Raw genomic sequence first — 17,889 nt, forward strand, 5'->3', positions numbered from 1 at the left:
TCACAGGTGCCAGGAGTTGGTCTTACCTGCGCTGGGCTCTGTTCTGGATTCCACGGGAGGTCCCTGTTGGTCCTTGTTGGATGTGTGCAGGGCTTTGCGTGTTTATCTTGAGTGCGCGGCGGCCTTTCATGTGACTGATTCCCTGTTTGTCTCCTTTGGGGCTGCTTCCCATGGGCGTAGGGCTTCCTCTGTGTCTATAGGTCGCTTGCTGAAGCAGGTCATTTCCTCGGCCAATTCTCTTTCTGGGTCCCCTCCTCCGATGGGTGTTCAGGGTCGTTCTACGAGGGAGGTGGCGGCCTCTTGAGCTGAGGTCCGGGGTGTCCCTCTCTCTGAGATTTGTAGGGCAGCCACTTGGGCTTGTTCCAATACTTTCATCAGACATTACCGCCTTCTCAATTTGCTGGGTGATGAGGGCGGTTTTGCTTTGGGGTTGTTGGGTTGTGTTAGACCAGGATTTCTGTTTTTTCGCAATACATTTCTAGGTTTCCTTGCTGTCCTGGTGGTTTGTTGTGTTTTTTTGGGATGAATGCCGTGGTTGCTTTGGTATGTCTCAATGTGTAAATGAAGGTGTCGAGGACGAAGGGACCTGGGGGTAATGTCCTATTACTTTCAGTAATCTTTATTACTCCGGGTCCCGTAATCCTCAACACCTTCATGGGTTCCCTCTCTCCCTCCCGGACTGCCGGCCTTCATCCTTGGCTTGGTATTTCAGAGGGAATGCTGGGACCTGTACCCTTATGTACTCCCAGCGGGAGGGGGAGGGTAGGGCCAGGAATCCTTCTTTCTTTTTTCTGTCAGAGAGATAGATTATGGATATCTCAATATGTAAATGAAGGTGTCGAGGACTACGGGACCCGGAGTAATAAAGATTACCGAAAGTAATAAGACATTACACACACACACACACACACACACACACACACACACACACACACACTTTACAACAATGCATCACTCTGCTTATACTCACTTCTCCTCAGTTCACAGATCAACTTCAAGAACACCGGAATAGTGCCATAAATTCAAAAGGTACATTGGAATGCGGCAGTACAGAATGAATCCGGGCAATTTGGTTTCTGGATTTAATTTGTTGTAGCTTCAAGATCGAGTTTCATACTATCCAGTTTTAGACAGTTCAAGCTTCAGACTATCCAGGTGCAGTCTCTAACCATCCTCTGCTACCATAACTGTTGCCGCTTTTTATAATATGTAATTCCTAGGGGCTTCCACTGGACCAGGAGTGGTGTTAACCCCTTAAGGATTTTGTTGTTCTTTCAAATGGACTGGTCAATCAATTTGATTCACTATTCAGTAGCAATTCAGTAATAATGTAAAGCAAACTAGGCTTACAGTAAAGACTGGACAAACAATATACTGATAACCTTGAAGGTTTATTAAAGGCTTACGTCATTACAGAGATGGTTATGAGTCAGTAATTCATTTAAATCAAGTAATATAATTCAGCTCACAAAAAAATGGAAATAGTCAAAGAGAAGAACATTATATAATTCAGCTCAAATAATATAAGTCAATCAGAGGTCAGACCAATGTAGTGTTACCACCTAAAAGTCCAAGGAAAGTGGGTCCAACCCCTTAAAAATTAGTTTTTTTCTAATGTTAATACAATTAATTCAATAGAGGAATACAATTATGGTAGAATAACACACATTGGACCAATCGTGAAAAAACCCCAAAGCATTTCTGGAACCACACTATTTGGCACTATAATACAATTTGCATGATGCAGTTCCCATCCCTGGTGCCAGACCCCTCCATAGTTTTTTGTAAATAGATATTCATTGATTGTTTTATACACTAATATGGTAACATTGGTGGCATATATCTCTTCCACATATCTACATCCTTAACATGTAATACTCACTAATATAGCAACATTACTTATAGACCATTTTTTTAAATAAACTTATTACTATCTCCATAGTATAATACACCTGTCTATGATCATCGTTTTCAGAGCTATACATCTGTTAATAAGTAATTCAATTGAGAACATAAAATCCAATGTATATATAACAAAGAAAAAAAATCAAAATCCCCATGTCTGTCAAACCATGCGTCTTCCATGTATTTTCAAAGGATCCTCTTGATCCAGTAGATCTATCTAATCAGCAATCAATCGATGTGCCAGAGTTTATGGCACATTCAAGGTGGGCTTTTATCTGTTGATAACATTGCACAGTGCACAAAAGAAATTAAACCTCCCAGAGAAACAGCTGCAGATATTAAATTAGAGAAGTTATCTGAAGATATGTGTAAGGTTAAAGAAACTTAGTCTAATAAAAATAAACAGATGTCTGGAGGCGGAGCTAGCTCGCGACCAAGATGGCCGCTTGAGCCGAGTGTTCCGCCGAACTGCAGCATCATCCTGAATTATCCTGCTGCTGCACATCTCTAATTAACCCCTGAGCTGCTCGGCCGTGTGTCCGAGACCCCCCCGCGACCTCCGAAGGGGTTGCTGCACCCACCTGATCGCCGCGGTCGCCGAGAACGACTGCGGCCCCGCCGGCCTGGCCGCTGCGCTGCCGACTGCGGCCTGGAGCTCCCTCTCTCCTCGGTGGGGCTTGTCGGTTTTGGCGCTGCTGGAGAGGCTGGCCTGTCGGTGCATCCTCCAGCTTTGGGACGAGTGCTCCGCTTGCTGTCGGGAGCGTTGCCGCCATTGCCGACTGACGCGCAGAGGTGCGCTGTGCCAGGGGGACGAGCGGAACGGAGCTGAGATCCCTGGCGCCTAAAGACCCTGTACGGAGGCCGGACGTGAGGATAGCCCAGGCGGGTACCCTAGCTGAAGCGTGCCTTCGTTCTCCACACTCTGGCTGCCCCATCGGCCCTAGAGGCGAGCTACGGTGACGGAAGCGGCAGCCATTTCCCTGAGAGGTCCCGCCCTGGTGGCAGCTCCTGATTGTTATGTTATGTTATGTTATTTTATTTTGTAATGCGCACAGCTACCCAACAAGGGTTTCCCAGCGCAGGCCATAACAGAAGCTAGGAGACAGGCGGAACCAGCAATGTAGGTTAAAAAACCAGGTTTTTAACTGTTTCTGAAAGACGGGTAACAGCTTTTCCCTCCTCATTGCATCAGGTAAGGAATTCCATAGGGTTGGCCCAAGAAGAGCAAAGGAGCGGCCTCCTATTCTCGACAGTTTAAACCTCTGGATTTCAAACAGTTCTCCTGATGACGAACGAAGCAGGCGTCGGAGGTGGTACTCATGAACCAGATCTTGTGAATATTTGGGGGCAGAGCCGATCTTTATTCTGAACATATAGCATAAGGCTTTAAATTTTATGCGATGTTCTACCATGACCCAATGCAGTTCTCTCAGGGCATTTCCCATGTTGGACATTCTGGGAAGGCCGCAGAGCAATCTAGCAGCACAGTTTTGCACCACCTGAAGCTTTTGTAGTACCTCTCTGTTAGACCCCAGAAAGAGAATATTACCGTAGTCCGGGCGAGATGTTATTAAAGCCTGGACGACTGTTCTTTGGGTGTTTACAGGGAGCATCCAGATAATTTTTTTTTGCCATTTTAAGATGGTAAAACAGGTGGCTGCTGTCTGAACTACCTGTTGTTTCATTGACAATTTATTGTCAATGATAAAGCCAAGATTGCGTGCCTGAGAGGAAGGTGTGGGTAAAGGTCCCATTTCTGCTGGCCAATGTTGGGGGCCCCAGTGTTCATACTCTTTCCCAAAAATGAGTACTTCCGTCTTTTCCCCGTTAAGCTTGAGCAAATTTTATTGCATCCACGCTGCAATCCTGCGCAAGCCTAATTGCAAATTAGAAGGGTCCTGTTTCCCCCTGCTGATAATGAAAAGATGATTTGTGTATCGTCACCATAGGAAAACAATGCAAGCCCTGCCGCTTCCGCAAGAATTGCTAGTGACTGCACATAAATATTGAAAAACAACGGGCTCAGAATAGAGCCCTGTGGCACACCATACGGGGAGGAATAAAACGTAGACGAAGCCCTGGTGGAGTACACCTGGAATGTTCGTTCTGCTAGAAAAGAAGACACCCAACCAAGCGCCGTCCCAGCAATACCCAGTGCCTATAAAGATTCAAGTAATACGGTATGAGAGACCGTATCAAAAGCGGCACTTAAATCTAATAAAATAAGTGCAACTGTGTTGCCAGTGTCCAAGCGCTGGCATAACATCTCAGTAACGCCCAGCAAAGTAGTCTCCATGGAGAACTCTGCTCTAAATCCTGATTGCGAGTTGTACAGATGTGATTGTGATTGCGGTGAGAGGGGCGGCCTTGTCACGGCTGGGGGTGCTGGGCTCTTCTTCCTGATGCGTTACCACGGCCCCGGACTGCCTGTGTATGGAGGGCTGAGGAGTGAAGCCCCTTGAACTGGATCCTGTTTTTGCACAACCCGGGGGCCGGATCTTACCCTTCCCACTGCTGCGGCCTGGCTAGGCCCTGTTGTGTGCAGCGATTGGGCTGGTGGAACACTTGGGTGGTGTGCTGTGCCCTGCTGGGAGGATCGCCTACTTTCTGGGGTTCTCGTGGCCCCCCCCGGCCCGTGACGGGGGCCTGCTTGTCCGGTGACCGCAGAGGACTCGATTTCGCGCGTGGTGGCCTGCGCCCCCGATACTAGTTGGACGCCTTGATCACTCTGCGGCCGGACTCCGACCCTCCAGCGGCGGTGAGTGCTCTGCGCGAATGGCCGGGTTCTGGCGTACTGGTTGGGGGCGCTGCCGACAGCGCGGTGAATTCGGAGTAACGGCTCATCTTGCCTAAATCTGCAGTGGTCCTTGGTCTGCTCCTGATCCTCCATACACCATGGGGCGTGTCGATAGGACACAGCCTAAGATCTCGTTTGACCCTAAGAAATCCAAGGTGGGTGATCCCTTGGCTGACGAGGGTCAGACGGACAGAGACCAGGCTGCGGAGGACCCGGGCCAGGACATTCGCACCCTACTGGTTAACATGGAAAAGAATTTACAGGGTGGTATTACCTCTTTGGGCACCAAAATGGACGCCCTTACATATCGCATGGACCGCATGGCTGAAAGGTTAGATAAGCACGCTGAACGCTTGGACATGTCCGAGAGGAGATTGACGGAGGTGGAGGAGGCCCACACTACTCTCGATACCGAACATAAGCAGCTGGGCAAGGTCCTTCAAATAATAATAATCCACATTTGTAAAGCGCACAATCACCCGTAAGGGTCTCTAGGCGCTGGGGGCCGTCGGGAAGATTAAGCGAGCTATTGCCCAGAGTCACATGGTGCTGGGCTAACCTGCCGCCGGAGCCGGGGATCGAACCCTGATCCCCAGATTCCAGCGTTAGTCGCCCTGGCCGCGGCGCCACACCTCTCCCTAATCAATTCCTCCAAGATAAGACGGAGGACCTCGAGGCCCGCTCCAGGCGCTGTAACCTTCGCGTCACGGGACTGCCCGAGAATACCCCCACTGGGAATATGGAGCTCTTTATGGAGAAACTGTTGAAGACTCTTCTGGGTGACAATTCCTTTTCTGGTATGTTCGTGGTGGAGAGAGCCCATCACTCTCTTGATCCGAAACCCAAACCGGGAGCTCCCCCCAGACCAATTATAGCCAAGTTCCTTAACTACCGAGACCGGGACATGACCCTTCGTCAGGCCCGTAAGAAGCAACCTCTGAGGTATGAGGGGTCAACCATCTCTCTGTGTCCGGATTTTACAGCTCACGTACAAGAGGTACACCGCTTGTTCGCTCCCATGAGTAGTGGACAGCTGCTACGTTTAGGTTTTGGTGCAATGGCGCAACCTGGACCCTAATGTGATTTATTTGCTATGGTGATTTATGTGCTAATGCTTTGGGTGTTAGGAAATGTACTGTGTTTAGTATGTTTTGCGCACCCTGTGTTTGATGCCTCTAGATATGATTTCTGCATAGGAGGTTGTTTTACCTGTTTAGGTTAATGTTAGGGAGATTGTACTTCCCTGTGCGATTTACGCCCCTAGTGTTGGTTTTACTTAGGTGGTGAGGGTCTAATGTAGTTAGACTGATGAGATACTGTGTATGATGGATTTCATGACGCAGCCTGTTGCAAGTGCAGTGATTATCAGGGTTTACTGGTTGTACGTTTTATGGCCTATCTTACTTTTACAAATTTATCTAATGTACTATTTCCTTACCAATTGCTGATCCTGACAGTGGTCCATGTGTCCCTGTCAGGTGTACATAATCCCTTGTAAATATTGCCTGTGCCAGTTGGCACAATGTACATCCTGTGATTCTGATTCTGATGTGTTTTGATAATACAAAGGCTTTTTTTTATATAACCTGTGTGGAGTTCCTTTTGTGGGGGTCCCGTGATGTTGTTGCTGGTGGGTGCGTGCGCAAATGCTTAACTTACAATGCCTCCGGGATAAGTCTTGACTGCTCTCGCCACGCTACCTAGAGGGTGAGCAGGGGTTATCTTGGCGTGTAACTGCCTTGCCCTGACTAGAGTGGTGGTTTCTGCGTGGCTTGGGCGCAAGCCTCAGCCAACCAGAATTCCCATTTCTAAAATAACAGTATTTATGAGCGCTCCAGCAACATTTTCTGCGCCTGACGCCTTCGGGACGCTGACGGGCGCAGACGACTTGCCTTTGGCACGCCATCGGAGCGCCGCCGGTGCACCCACTGCGCACGACCGCTGTGCGTTCGCGCCAGAGTGACATTTAAAACTCCCCAAGTTAATTAGCGCTAGAGCGCTAACCCGGAAGCTCGGTGGGCCCGCTCTGACAGACAGCACCGGAGGAAAGGAGCGGTGAGAGCAGAGACTCGGTACTAGCTTTTTAAAAAGCACACAATCACAGCATAAAAGCAATGTAAATGGAATTGAATTAAAAGCAAAGTAATATTTTTATAGTGCAAGTATGCGTAGCAGCAGTAAAGAGTGCAAATATGCCTGGCAACGTAGGAACATTGGGAGACAAACACCCAGCAGCAGAGCTTCACTCACATCCACAACTTCCACCTGCTCGATGACTTCCAATCTGGATTTAGACCAAGGCACAGCACCGAAACCACTATGCTCCACATCGTTGATGATGCTCTCCAAGCCCTTGACCAAGGCAAAACCTGTCTCCTAATCCTCCTGGACCTATCCTCGGTCTTCAACACGGTCAACCGTGAAAAACTTCTCGAACGCCCCAAATTCAGGATGGGTTTGGATGGCACTGTTCTAGAATGGTTCATGTCCTTCATCCAAAACCGGTCCCAGAGATTCCTTGCAACCTATCAATACTGTCCCCCAACCTCTTCAATTTTTACCTGGAACCGCTTACTGAAGTACTACGCACTGCTAATATCTCCTATCATATGTACGCTGATGACACTCAGATCTACATCAAAACCTCATCTCTCATAGAGATCCTATCCCTGTACAAAGCCTTGAAACTCACTGTCCAAATGGCTTGCATCCAATCAACTCAAACTCAACGCAAAGAAAACTGAATTTCTCCTGATCGCCCCGCCCAATACCAACCTTGAGATTCAATCATGGATTAAGGCTATCACAGCCTTGAATTGCCCACCGACCATCGTGGATTAGGCCAAATCCCTGGGAATCATCCTCAACAGCAACCTGAACATGCGGGACCACATCAATTCAATGGCCAAATCAGCCAGATTCCACCTGAGCTACCTTAGGAAATTGAAACCCTTCCTCTATGCTCCCGACCTAAAAATGGCAGTCCAAGCACTTGTCATCTCTAGACTGGAATATGGCTGTTCTGCCCTCTATGGGTCTACCCAAGATCTCCCTGGCACCTCTAAAAGCATGCCTCACTGCGGCCGCCAGACTACTCACCGGCAAGAGAAAATACAACCATATTTTCCCGCACTTGAAAACTCTCAACTGTCTTCCCCTGGAGGCAAGAATGCAGCTCAAAGTAGCATGCATAACGCACAAAGCCTTATATTCTAACTCCCCAGCATATCTGAGGCAGAAACCTGTGATTTCCGGAGTAATCAGAAACTCCCGATCTGCCAGAGACCTCCTGCTCCAACATGCATACTTTCGGAAAAACAACCTTACAACCGGGCTTTCTCCGGGGCTGCTCCAAGAATATGGAACTCACTCCCACCGGGCATCAGAAGAATCTCCTCTCTGACTCGCTTCAAAAAGGATGCCAAAACATTCCTTATAGGTAAAAGTATTGTTTAAACTTTGCCTCTACCACCACTACGGCCCTGATCTATGGCCATCTATTGCCTCCCTACGGATTATCTAGCTCACCCCATCAGAAACTTGGGCCCTTGTTGCGAACATTGGTTAACGTAATCTGTAAATATGTTATCTCTGCTTGAGTATTGGATATTTAATCTGTAAATACGTGCCCTATCTCCCTTATGTATCCTGCACCTAGCCCTTTCTCCTTCGATCCGTAACTGGATTATGCTATGCCTATTCGGTACATAGCTACGTTTTCCTGTAAAGTGCTCTGATACCCTAACGGGTCAAGTTTGCACTCTATAAAACACATGAATAAATAAATAAAAAAATAAAATAAGAAGAGGCGCACGCTTTTGGATCGATATCCTGGTACCCATTAATTAGCCAGAAGACGTTGATAGTCAAATATAAGTGGAATAAACTAGAAGATTTACGAGTGGTGGTATCAGCCGTCCATTTGGGTATTGATATAACCCCAAATTTGGAGAAGCTAGTAGAAAGAAACATTGAACTAATTATAGGGAAAGCTAAAAAAGATTTTGATAGATTGCATAATCTGCATATGTCATTGGCAGGGCGTAGCAATGTGGTAAAGATGGCTTTCCTCCCTAAGATACGCTATCTCTTTAGGGCCATACCGTTAGAGTTTGTGAAGCAATGGTTAATGCATATGGTGAATAAGTTTATTTGGGCTCATGGAAAAACCAGACAGGCTATAAGATATATATCATTGCCTCGGAGGAGGTTGGGCAGTCCCAGATTTCAAGATGCATTATTGGGCTTTGGCTCTACAATATATATCTGGCCTATTCTGGAGGGCTGTCGGCGTCTCTTGGGATAATTCAGGATCTCCTGATGTATATGAACAACTATTAGGAGACGGAGCGATCAATTGTTTTATGAAATTTAGCAAATCAAGCTATTATAAAAAAACAAGACTTAAGACTTTGATGGCCGCATATATGATATGGGCCGCATTTTAAAAGAAAATTGGCCTTGGTGGATTTAATTTTTGCACACAGCTATACAGAAATCCAATGCTCCCTGAATTTGTTTCTGATACATTAATGTCGGGAGGGGAAGGGGCTGCGGGTGTTCGGAGATCTAATAGGTCCTGATGGGATTCGGGGGTTTAATGATATCCAATATGATTATGGCGTTAATACAATAATTATTTTTAAATACCTACATTTACAGAGCTTTTTTACAGGGAAAAGGGGGGGCATGCGTTTCCAGAAAGTTAGAATCATAGATGCGATAAGACCAGGAGAGAATTGCACTATTAAGATAATGTGTGCCGAATTGAAATTACTTAAACCGGATGACTTGTTTAAATATGGGAAAAAGTGGGCTGATAAGCAAGGCATAGATCAGGATTGTTTTTCTGATTCGCTAGAACTGGGTCAGCCTATCTTGCGTTCAGGGGGACTACAGGCTCAGCATTTTAAAACGATCTTCTCTCTGTGCCATACGGCTGCAAGGATAGAGCAGTTGGGTGGACCGGAAGGAATCCAATGTCCTCGGTGTGATGGCTCTGAAGCGGACCTAATCCACGTGTTTCCGACCTGCCCCCGGTTGGAAAATTTTATAGAAGCGATAGAAAAATGTATGGTTCAAACACTGGACATACAAACGTCATTAGATCCAGCTTTAATGCTTTTGGGGATTCAAATGGAGGGAAGGCAAAACGTATTTTATTATTTTCTTATTCTTGCAATGGCTGTCTTACCTATTATCATCGCCTCTGTTTGGCACGATCAATCAGCCCAAACCTTTCAGCAATGACTTGCTAAACTGCTAGCTATATATAATTTGGAGAAAGAGATTTATGAGAGAAAGGGCAAGAGAGGGAAAAAACTTGGCAGGCGCATTTGGGAACTTGTTTACAGATGGACGGAAGCTGTGAATGATAGCAGATCTTGATGTAATTTAATTATTATTGTTGTATAAAATTTAAAAAAGACGGTTTTGGATGTGATATTCCTTGCACAGTGAACACATTTCTCGAGGCAAGGTCTCAGAGAGGCACGAAAAATGGATGCAAGGGCAAGTGAGTGGCGCCTATATAGGCTCTGCATGTAGTTTTCTAAGCGGTAGAGCATCAGTGCAGAGCCATATGGTGCCACCCTCCGGCGCACAGAGGTACTGCTGAAAAGATTCCGTATTAAGTCTGACACCTGGGGACTATTTAAAAAGTGAGAAATATACAGCTAGAAGTCTCTATCAGAACAGTGATATCCTTTTCCATCTTCACCTTCCTCACAGTTTGGTGACCACATAAACGGACCAAATGAGGGAATTGAACAGTCTCTTATCTATTTACCATGTGCCAGATATTATGCACCCGTTTAAAATAAATGTGGTATATCCATTCCTCACTTATCCATTGTGAACACAGCTCTTAAGTAAGGCTTCATACCTTGTGAGAAAAAGGTTTTTCTAAGTTGTCTCAAGCTTCGAGCTACTTTGCTAAACACAGTATTTAGACAGATTACAAAAGTGCCCACTAACCTTATTTTCCATTCAGACCAGTCTAGAGAGAAAGGTTTTTACCTCCTGGATTTTTTTTCCATAAATGCACACATCTCTTTAATAAATAGACACATTGGGCAACAGCCCCATTTCTACCAATGAGAAGCAGCTCAAACCATGGTGTCACAGGTCTCCTGACTTAAACCAACACTATGTCCATAATCTGGAGTGTCCCACTTTGTCATGCATATTGGCAGTTATTGAGAAGATATGCAATACCTGGGGATTGGCACACTTACTTTTTACTTGTTGTTCAGGGGCTTTGATGTGTGTTACCATTCCCGGCATATTCACACTATTTCGGTGCAGGTACTTCAAGAAGACATCTGCATTCCTTCGAGCCAAAGTACAAGCCTAGCAAAAAAGGAAGACATAACCAAACTGTTACAACATGAAATATGAGCAGTTCGAGATATAAAATGAGTTGTTTCAGTCACGTTGTTCTGCATTTCCCTTTACAACATGAATGCCCCCTAAAAAGATACTTGAAGGCCCACATTAAATGCAACAATATTTTAGTGGAGAGCTGAAACAGAGCTCATTAACCTTCCTTTCAGATACTCCCACAGTACAGCACGCCTCACCTACTGCTCATACTGGACGACTGACGGAATCAGAATGATCATTATCCATTGATATTGTACAGAAAAGCATAACCCGCAGATAAATGAAAGCAAAATACTTTCTTATGACAGACAGATTCTGATATCCAAAACCACTATATTAGGAATATTATCTGACTAGTCAAGTATAACTTTATTCAGCTCAATACAGAACTATAAAGGTGCAGGTTAGTACAAAATAAAACATAATTTCAAGATATGGATAAAATACAATATGCTATAGGTATATAATCTTAAATAACAATTAAAAATACAAGACCTAAAGCACAAGTTTTTTACCTTCGGTAACAATATATCTGTGAAAGACATTGGCTAGGGATAGATTCCTTACCTTAGAATTACACCCAGGCGTCAGACTGGATCCGGAAAGTTTTCGGCAGCAGTACCCCTGCGTGTCGGAAGGTGGCGTCATGCGGCTCAGTGTCCGTTGTAGGCGTCATGATCGCAGGGATGACAAAGCGGAAACTACTTAGACGCCGCCCTCGAGCGCCGACGTAAATTCTGTACACTACTTTCTGCGCCAGGAACGCAGAGCCATGCAAGATACTGCCCACTGGTGCATTGAAACTAGGGCCCTGAAAGGGATGACCTTAACCCTAGAAATCAGTTTGCAGAACGGGGAGGATGGGTGGGGCGGTAAGGAATCTATCACTAATTAATGTCTCTTACAGATATATTGTTATCGAAGGTAAGTAACTTGTGCATCTGAAAGAGACACGTTGGTGATTGATTCCTTACCTTAGAATAGATAACCCAGCAATACCAACCCCGGTGGTGGGTCTGCGAACCAAGATCACACCAGAAAGTCACAGTGAACAGAACGGCCAAAGAAGCCATATCTCTGGACTTGCCTGCGAAGGCAGTAATGCTTAGTAAAAGTGTACAGTGAGGCCAATGTAGCTGCCTGACAGATGTCTTGCAGGGGGACACCACGTCCCAATGCAGTAGCAGCCGCTGTCGTCCTGGTAGAATGGGCGCGCAGCCCCACCGGAGGTTCCTTTTTAGCCAGAGAATAACAGGCTTTTATACACAGGACAACCCAGCGGGAGATAGTCCCTTTGTGTACACCCCGGCCTTTCTTGGAGTCTATGTAGCCAACAAAGAGCTGGTCATCCACCGGGAACTGTTGTGTGTGATTCAGGTAAAATGAGAGCGCACGTTTTGGGCCTAGACGGTGGAGCCTCTCTTCCTCCCTGGATGGTTGCGGAGGCGGAAAGAAAGTGGGCAAGGTGATATTTTGCCCAATGTGGAAGGGAATAACAACCTTTGGCAAGAAGGAAGGACGAGTGCAGAGCACAACTTTGTCCGGTTGAACAGACAGAAAAGGAGGTTTACAGAAAAGGAGGTTTACAGAAAAGAGCCTGGAGCTAACTCACGTGGCCTAGCGGAGGTGATAGCAACCAGGAAAGAAGTCTTCTTTCCTGGCGGGCCAAAGAGAGAAGGAACAAAAGGACTTCTGAAAGAGGGGCAGAAAGGGGATGCACAGCCTTTGCTGTGCACCATGCCACACATTTGGTCCACCTGCAGGCATATACCAATTTAGTGGAGGGACGCCTGGCTGCCAGAATGATATCACAGACTTCAGGAGGCAAGTCAAATGGAATCAACTTTCGCCGCTCAATCTCCACACATGGAGGTGGAGACTGGACAGGTTCGGTTGGAGGACCTTCCCCTGCGGCTGTGACAGAAGATCCTCCCGAAGAGGAAGTTGGATCGGGGGATCCACGCTCATACTGAGTAGCTCAGAATACCAAACTCATCGAGCCCAGTTCGGGCCACAAGAATGACTTGGCTCCAGTCACGCATGATCTTCTTCAGCACTCTGGGTAGAAGTGGTATAGGCGGAAAGGTATACAATAGACCGCAACTCCACTCGTGAGGAAAAGCGTCGCCGAGCGAGTGCCTCATTGGAAATTCCAACGTGCAGAACGGCTGACATTGTGCGTTCTCTTCGGTGGCGAATATATCTAACCAAGGCTCTCCCCACTGTTAAAAGAGACGTTGCGCCACCTCCGAGTGAAGATGCCACTCGTGATCCATCATGCACCTGCGGCAGAGTTCGTCTGACCTGGCGTTCAGAGAACCTATATGCCCTGATGTTCCAGCCATGTTCAAAGGCAGAGAGCCTCTTGACATCGGGTCCACGACCCCACCCCGACTTGTTTGTTGCAGTACCACATGGTGTGAAAACCTGCACCACTCTTCCCAGGACAAAGGGAAAGAAAGCATTTAGTGCAAGACGAATCGCCCAAAGGTCCAGAAGGTTGATATTGAGCCCCCACTCTGCCGGAGACCAGAGCCTCTGATCTCCGCCTCTCCCGAATGGCCGCCCCAACCCAGCAGTGATGCATCTGTCACCACAGTGAACTCTGGCTGGGGAAGGGAGAGGGATCTGCCGTTGACCCTATCCCGGTTCGTTAGCCACCACTGCTATTGGCGTGCAGTACCCTCCGCGGTCTGGATGCAATCAGAAAGATTCCCCTGATGATGTGCTCACTGGAACTTCAGTTCCCACTGCAGAGCATGCATATGCCACCTGCATAGTCCACCAGCAGGATGCATGAGGCCTGGTAGCCTCAAGGTCATTCTGACCGAAACCCAGAATAGGGGCTGAAAGATCGTACTCATAAACCGAATATCCCGGATTCGTTGCTCAGAGGATAAGCCTGAAGAACAGGTTAATTACCTTCGGTAACGATATATCTGTAAGAAACATTAGTTAGTTAGATTCCTTACCTTAGAATATCCCCAGGTGTCAGGCTGGATCCGAAAATGTTTGTGTAGCAGTACCCTTGCGAGTTGGTAGGCGTCGTCTGCGGCTCCGCGTCCGTCATCGGCGTAGTTGGCGCCGGGATGACGTCGGAGTACTTAGACGCCGCCCTCGCGCGCTGACGTCAGTTCTTATACACAGCTTTCCGTGCCAGAAACGCAGAGCCATGATAAAAACCAACTCTGGTGCCATGAAACTAGGGCCCTCAAAGGGATGAACCTTAACCCTACATGTCAGTTCGCAGAGCGGGGAGGATGGGTGGTGTGTCTGGGAACAAAGATCACACCAGAAAGTCCTGGAGAACGGAACGGCCAAAGAAGCCATCTCTCCGGACTTGCCTGTCCAGGCAGTAGTGTCTAGCAAACGTGTGCAGCGAGGCCCACGTAGCTGCCTGACAGATGTCCTGCAAGAAGACTCCCCGACCCAGGGCAGTAGTAGCCGCCGTGGCCCGAGTGGAATGGGCCCTCAGCCCAACAGGAGGCTCCTTTCTCGCCAAGGAGTAGCAAACCTTAATGCACAAGACGAACCACCGAGAGATGGTTTGTTTGTGCACCGCCCGTCTCTTCTTAGCACCCACGTAACTAACAAAGAGTTGGTCATCCACCCAGAACTGGCATGTGTGGTCCAGATAGAATGAGAGCGCACGTTTTGGTCCAGACGGTGGAGCCTCTCTTCCTCTTTCGAGGGATGCGGAGGCGGAAAGAAGGTGGGCAAGGTGATGGACTGCCCGATGTGGAAGGCTGTGACAACCTTGGGCAGGAAAGAGGTACGCGTCCGCAAGACAACTTTGTCCGGATGGACAGAAAAGGAAAGGAGGTTTAGAAGAAAGAGCCTGGAGCTCACTCACTCTCCTGGCAGAGGTGATGGCAACCAGGAATGCAGTCTTAAGAGTGAGAAGACGAAGAGGACAATTGTGAAGTGGCTCGAAAGGAGCGCACATCAAATAAATCAGAACAAGGTTCAAGTCCCACTGAGGCATCACAAAAAAAACAGGAGGAAACATGTGAGTGATGCCCTTCAAGAATCTATTTACAACAGGGGACCTGAAAAGAGAAGGCTGATCAGGAAGTCTTAAGATGCTGAAATGGCAGAGAGGTAGCCCTTGATAGTGCCCAGAGCAGAGCCCTGCTGGGCAAGAGGAAGAAGAAAGAGGAGAACCTCTGAAAGGGGGGCGGAAAGGGGATCCACAGCCTTTGCTGTGCACTATGCCACAAATGTATTCTACCTGCAGGCGTATACCGTTTTCGTGGAGGGACGCCTGGATGCCAGAATGACATCACAGACTTCAGGAGGCAATTCAAATGGACTCAACTGTCGCCGCTCAATCTCCACGCATGGAGGTGGAGACTGGACAGGTTCGGGTGGAGGACCGTCCCCTGCTGCTGCGACAGAAGGTCCTCCTGAAGAGGCAGACGAATCGGGGATCGACTGACATGCTGAGTAGCTCGGGATACCAGTATCTTCGTGCCCAGTCGGGAGCCACAAGGATGACTTGGGCCAGGTCACGCCTGATCTCATTCAGCACTCTGGGCAGAAGTGATATAGGCGGAAAGGTGTACAACAGACCGCAACTCCACTCATGACGAAAAGCGTCTCCGAGCGAGTGCAGTCTTGGAAATTCCAACATGCAGAACTGATGACATTGCGCGTTCTCTTTGGTGGCAAATAGATCTAACCAAAGCTCTCCCCACTGCTGAAAGAGGCCTTGCGCCACGTCTGAGTTCAGACGCCATTCGTGATCCATCATGCACCGGCGGCAGATTTCGTCCACCTTAGGGTTCAGGGAACCTGCCAGGTGTTGAGCCACCAGGGTGACGCCCTGGTGTTCCAGCCACTGCCAGAGGCGCAGAGCCTCCTGACAAAGGGTCCACGACCCCACCCCGCCCTGTTTGTTGATGTACCACATGGCGGTGGTGTTGTCCATGAACACCTGCAGTACACTTCCCCAGACAGAGGGAAGGAATGCCTTCAGTGCAAGCCGGATCGCCCGCAGCTCCAAAAGGTTGATGTGAAGCCGGGACTCTGCCGGAGACCAGAGGCCTCTGATCTCCGCCTCCCCCATGTGGCCTCCCCAACCCAGAAGGGACGCATCCATCACAACCACGTGCTCCGGTTGGGGTAGGGAGAGGGATCTGCCGCTGACCCAATCGCGGTCCGTGACCCACCACTGCAACTGTCTAGCAGTGCCCTCGAGATCAGGAAGTGGTCGGACAGGTTGCCCTGATGCTGGCCCCACTGAAACTTCAGTTCCCACTGCAGAGCACGCATTCGCCATCTGGCGTGATGCACCAGAAGGATGCAGGAGGCATCAGCCATAGAAGCCGCAGCGTCAACCAGACCGAGACCCGGGATAAAGGCTGAATGATCGGAATCTGAGCCTGAATATCCCAAACCCGCTGTTCGGGAGGATAAACCCGAAACTGCACCGAACCCAGAACCGCTCCGATGAAGAGGAGCTTCTGAGAGGGGCACAGGTGCAACTTCGGCACACTGATGGATAACTCCAGCAGGTGCAGGAGATCGGCCGTAGTCTGGAGGTGGCTGACGACTGTCTGGGGCGAGCCCGCCTTCAACAACCAGTCGTCGAGATAGGGGAAGACTGACACCCCTGATCTGCGCAGATGAGCTACGACCACCGCCATCACTATCGTTAACACCCGAGGGGCGCTGGTAAGGCCGAAGGGGAGCGCGGTAAACAAAGTTTTTTAAAAATGTATTTAAAAAGGTTTTATATAGCGCTGGCTAGACCCAGAGGTATCAGAGCGCTTTACATGGGTATCAGACAATATATTGCAGGTTACAGCTTTACAAAGGTTACACAGTTATTAGAGCATGGCAATTTTAGTTACATGTAAGGTTGAGACAAACATAAAGGAACATATCGGTAGGGGAAAAAGCTGTCAAGGAGAGATATTCCAGGGAGTAGGGGGGTAAGAGCAGGGGAAGTAGACAGAGAGTGGAGGAGGGAAAGAGGAGGGGAGGGTAAGAGACACGGCATGGCAAGAGGAGGGTGACAGGGATACAAACCGGTAGGCAAGTCAAAGCGGCCTACCGTGAACAGCAGGTAACGCCGGTGGGCCGGCAGGACGGGGATGTGGAAATATGCATCCTGCAAGTCCAATGCTACCATCCAGTCTCCGGGGTCTAGGGCAGTTAAGACCTGAGCCAAAGTCAGCATCTTGAACTTCTCCTTCCAGAGGAAGCCGTTGACGTTCCGGAGGTCCAAGATAGGGTGTAGGCCCCCTTTGCCCTTCTTGAGAACCAGAAAGTAGTGGGAGTAACAACCACACCCTACTTCTGGCCCAGGAACAGGCTCAATGGCCCTCTTGGCCAAGAGGGCCACAACTTCCTCCTGCAGAAGTTGCAAGTGATCCCCCGACACGCGGTGGTATTGCAGTGGCATGGCTGGAGGGGTCACCTCGAAGGGGAGGGAGTAGCCCCTGCGGACGATCTACAGCACCCACCTGTCCGACGAGATGGAGCGCCAGTGGAGGAGGTGATGGCGAACCCTCCCCCCACTGGTGTCGTATGGGCCTGAAAGCTCGGACTAGGAGTGCTTTGAGGCGGATGCTGCGGGAGTGGATGTGGACTGGCCTCGCTGTTGTCCCCTGGCACCGCCACGGCGGTTACCACATCCGCCACCACGCTGGAAGTGAGTTTGCGGCCCGTGGCTGGCAGGAAGTGAGGGGCCGGCCCTTCCTTGGCCATGAAAGGAGCGAGAGGCAGAAGGTTGCTGGCGATGGCCCGACAGACCCAAGGACTTGGCCGTAGCCCTGGAGTCCTTGAAACGCTCAAGC

The 17,889-nt window shown here is 48.6% G+C and overlaps 1 protein-coding gene across 3 annotated transcripts in view; it reads right to left on the minus strand.

Annotated features, from left to right (window-relative positions):
- TRIO (trio Rho guanine nucleotide exchange factor) overlaps window positions 1–17,889 on the minus strand; it is a 4,034,553-nt gene that overhangs the window by 2,519,987 nt on the left and 1,496,677 nt on the right. For all 3 annotated transcript variants that reach the window (XM_078687660.1, XM_078687659.1, XM_078687661.1), the window contains exon 19: window positions 10,939–11,053. In XM_078687660.1, the coding sequence (XP_078543786.1) occupies window positions 10,939–11,053 (115 nt within the window). The remainder of the gene's footprint in view (window positions 1–10,938; window positions 11,054–17,889) is intronic.

The sequence above is a fragment of the Lissotriton helveticus genome, chromosome 4_1 (genome assembly GCF_964261635.1).
Source record: "Lissotriton helveticus chromosome 4_1, aLisHel1.1, whole genome shotgun sequence".
Classification (NCBI taxonomy): Eukaryota; Metazoa; Chordata; class Amphibia; order Caudata; family Salamandridae; genus Lissotriton; species Lissotriton helveticus.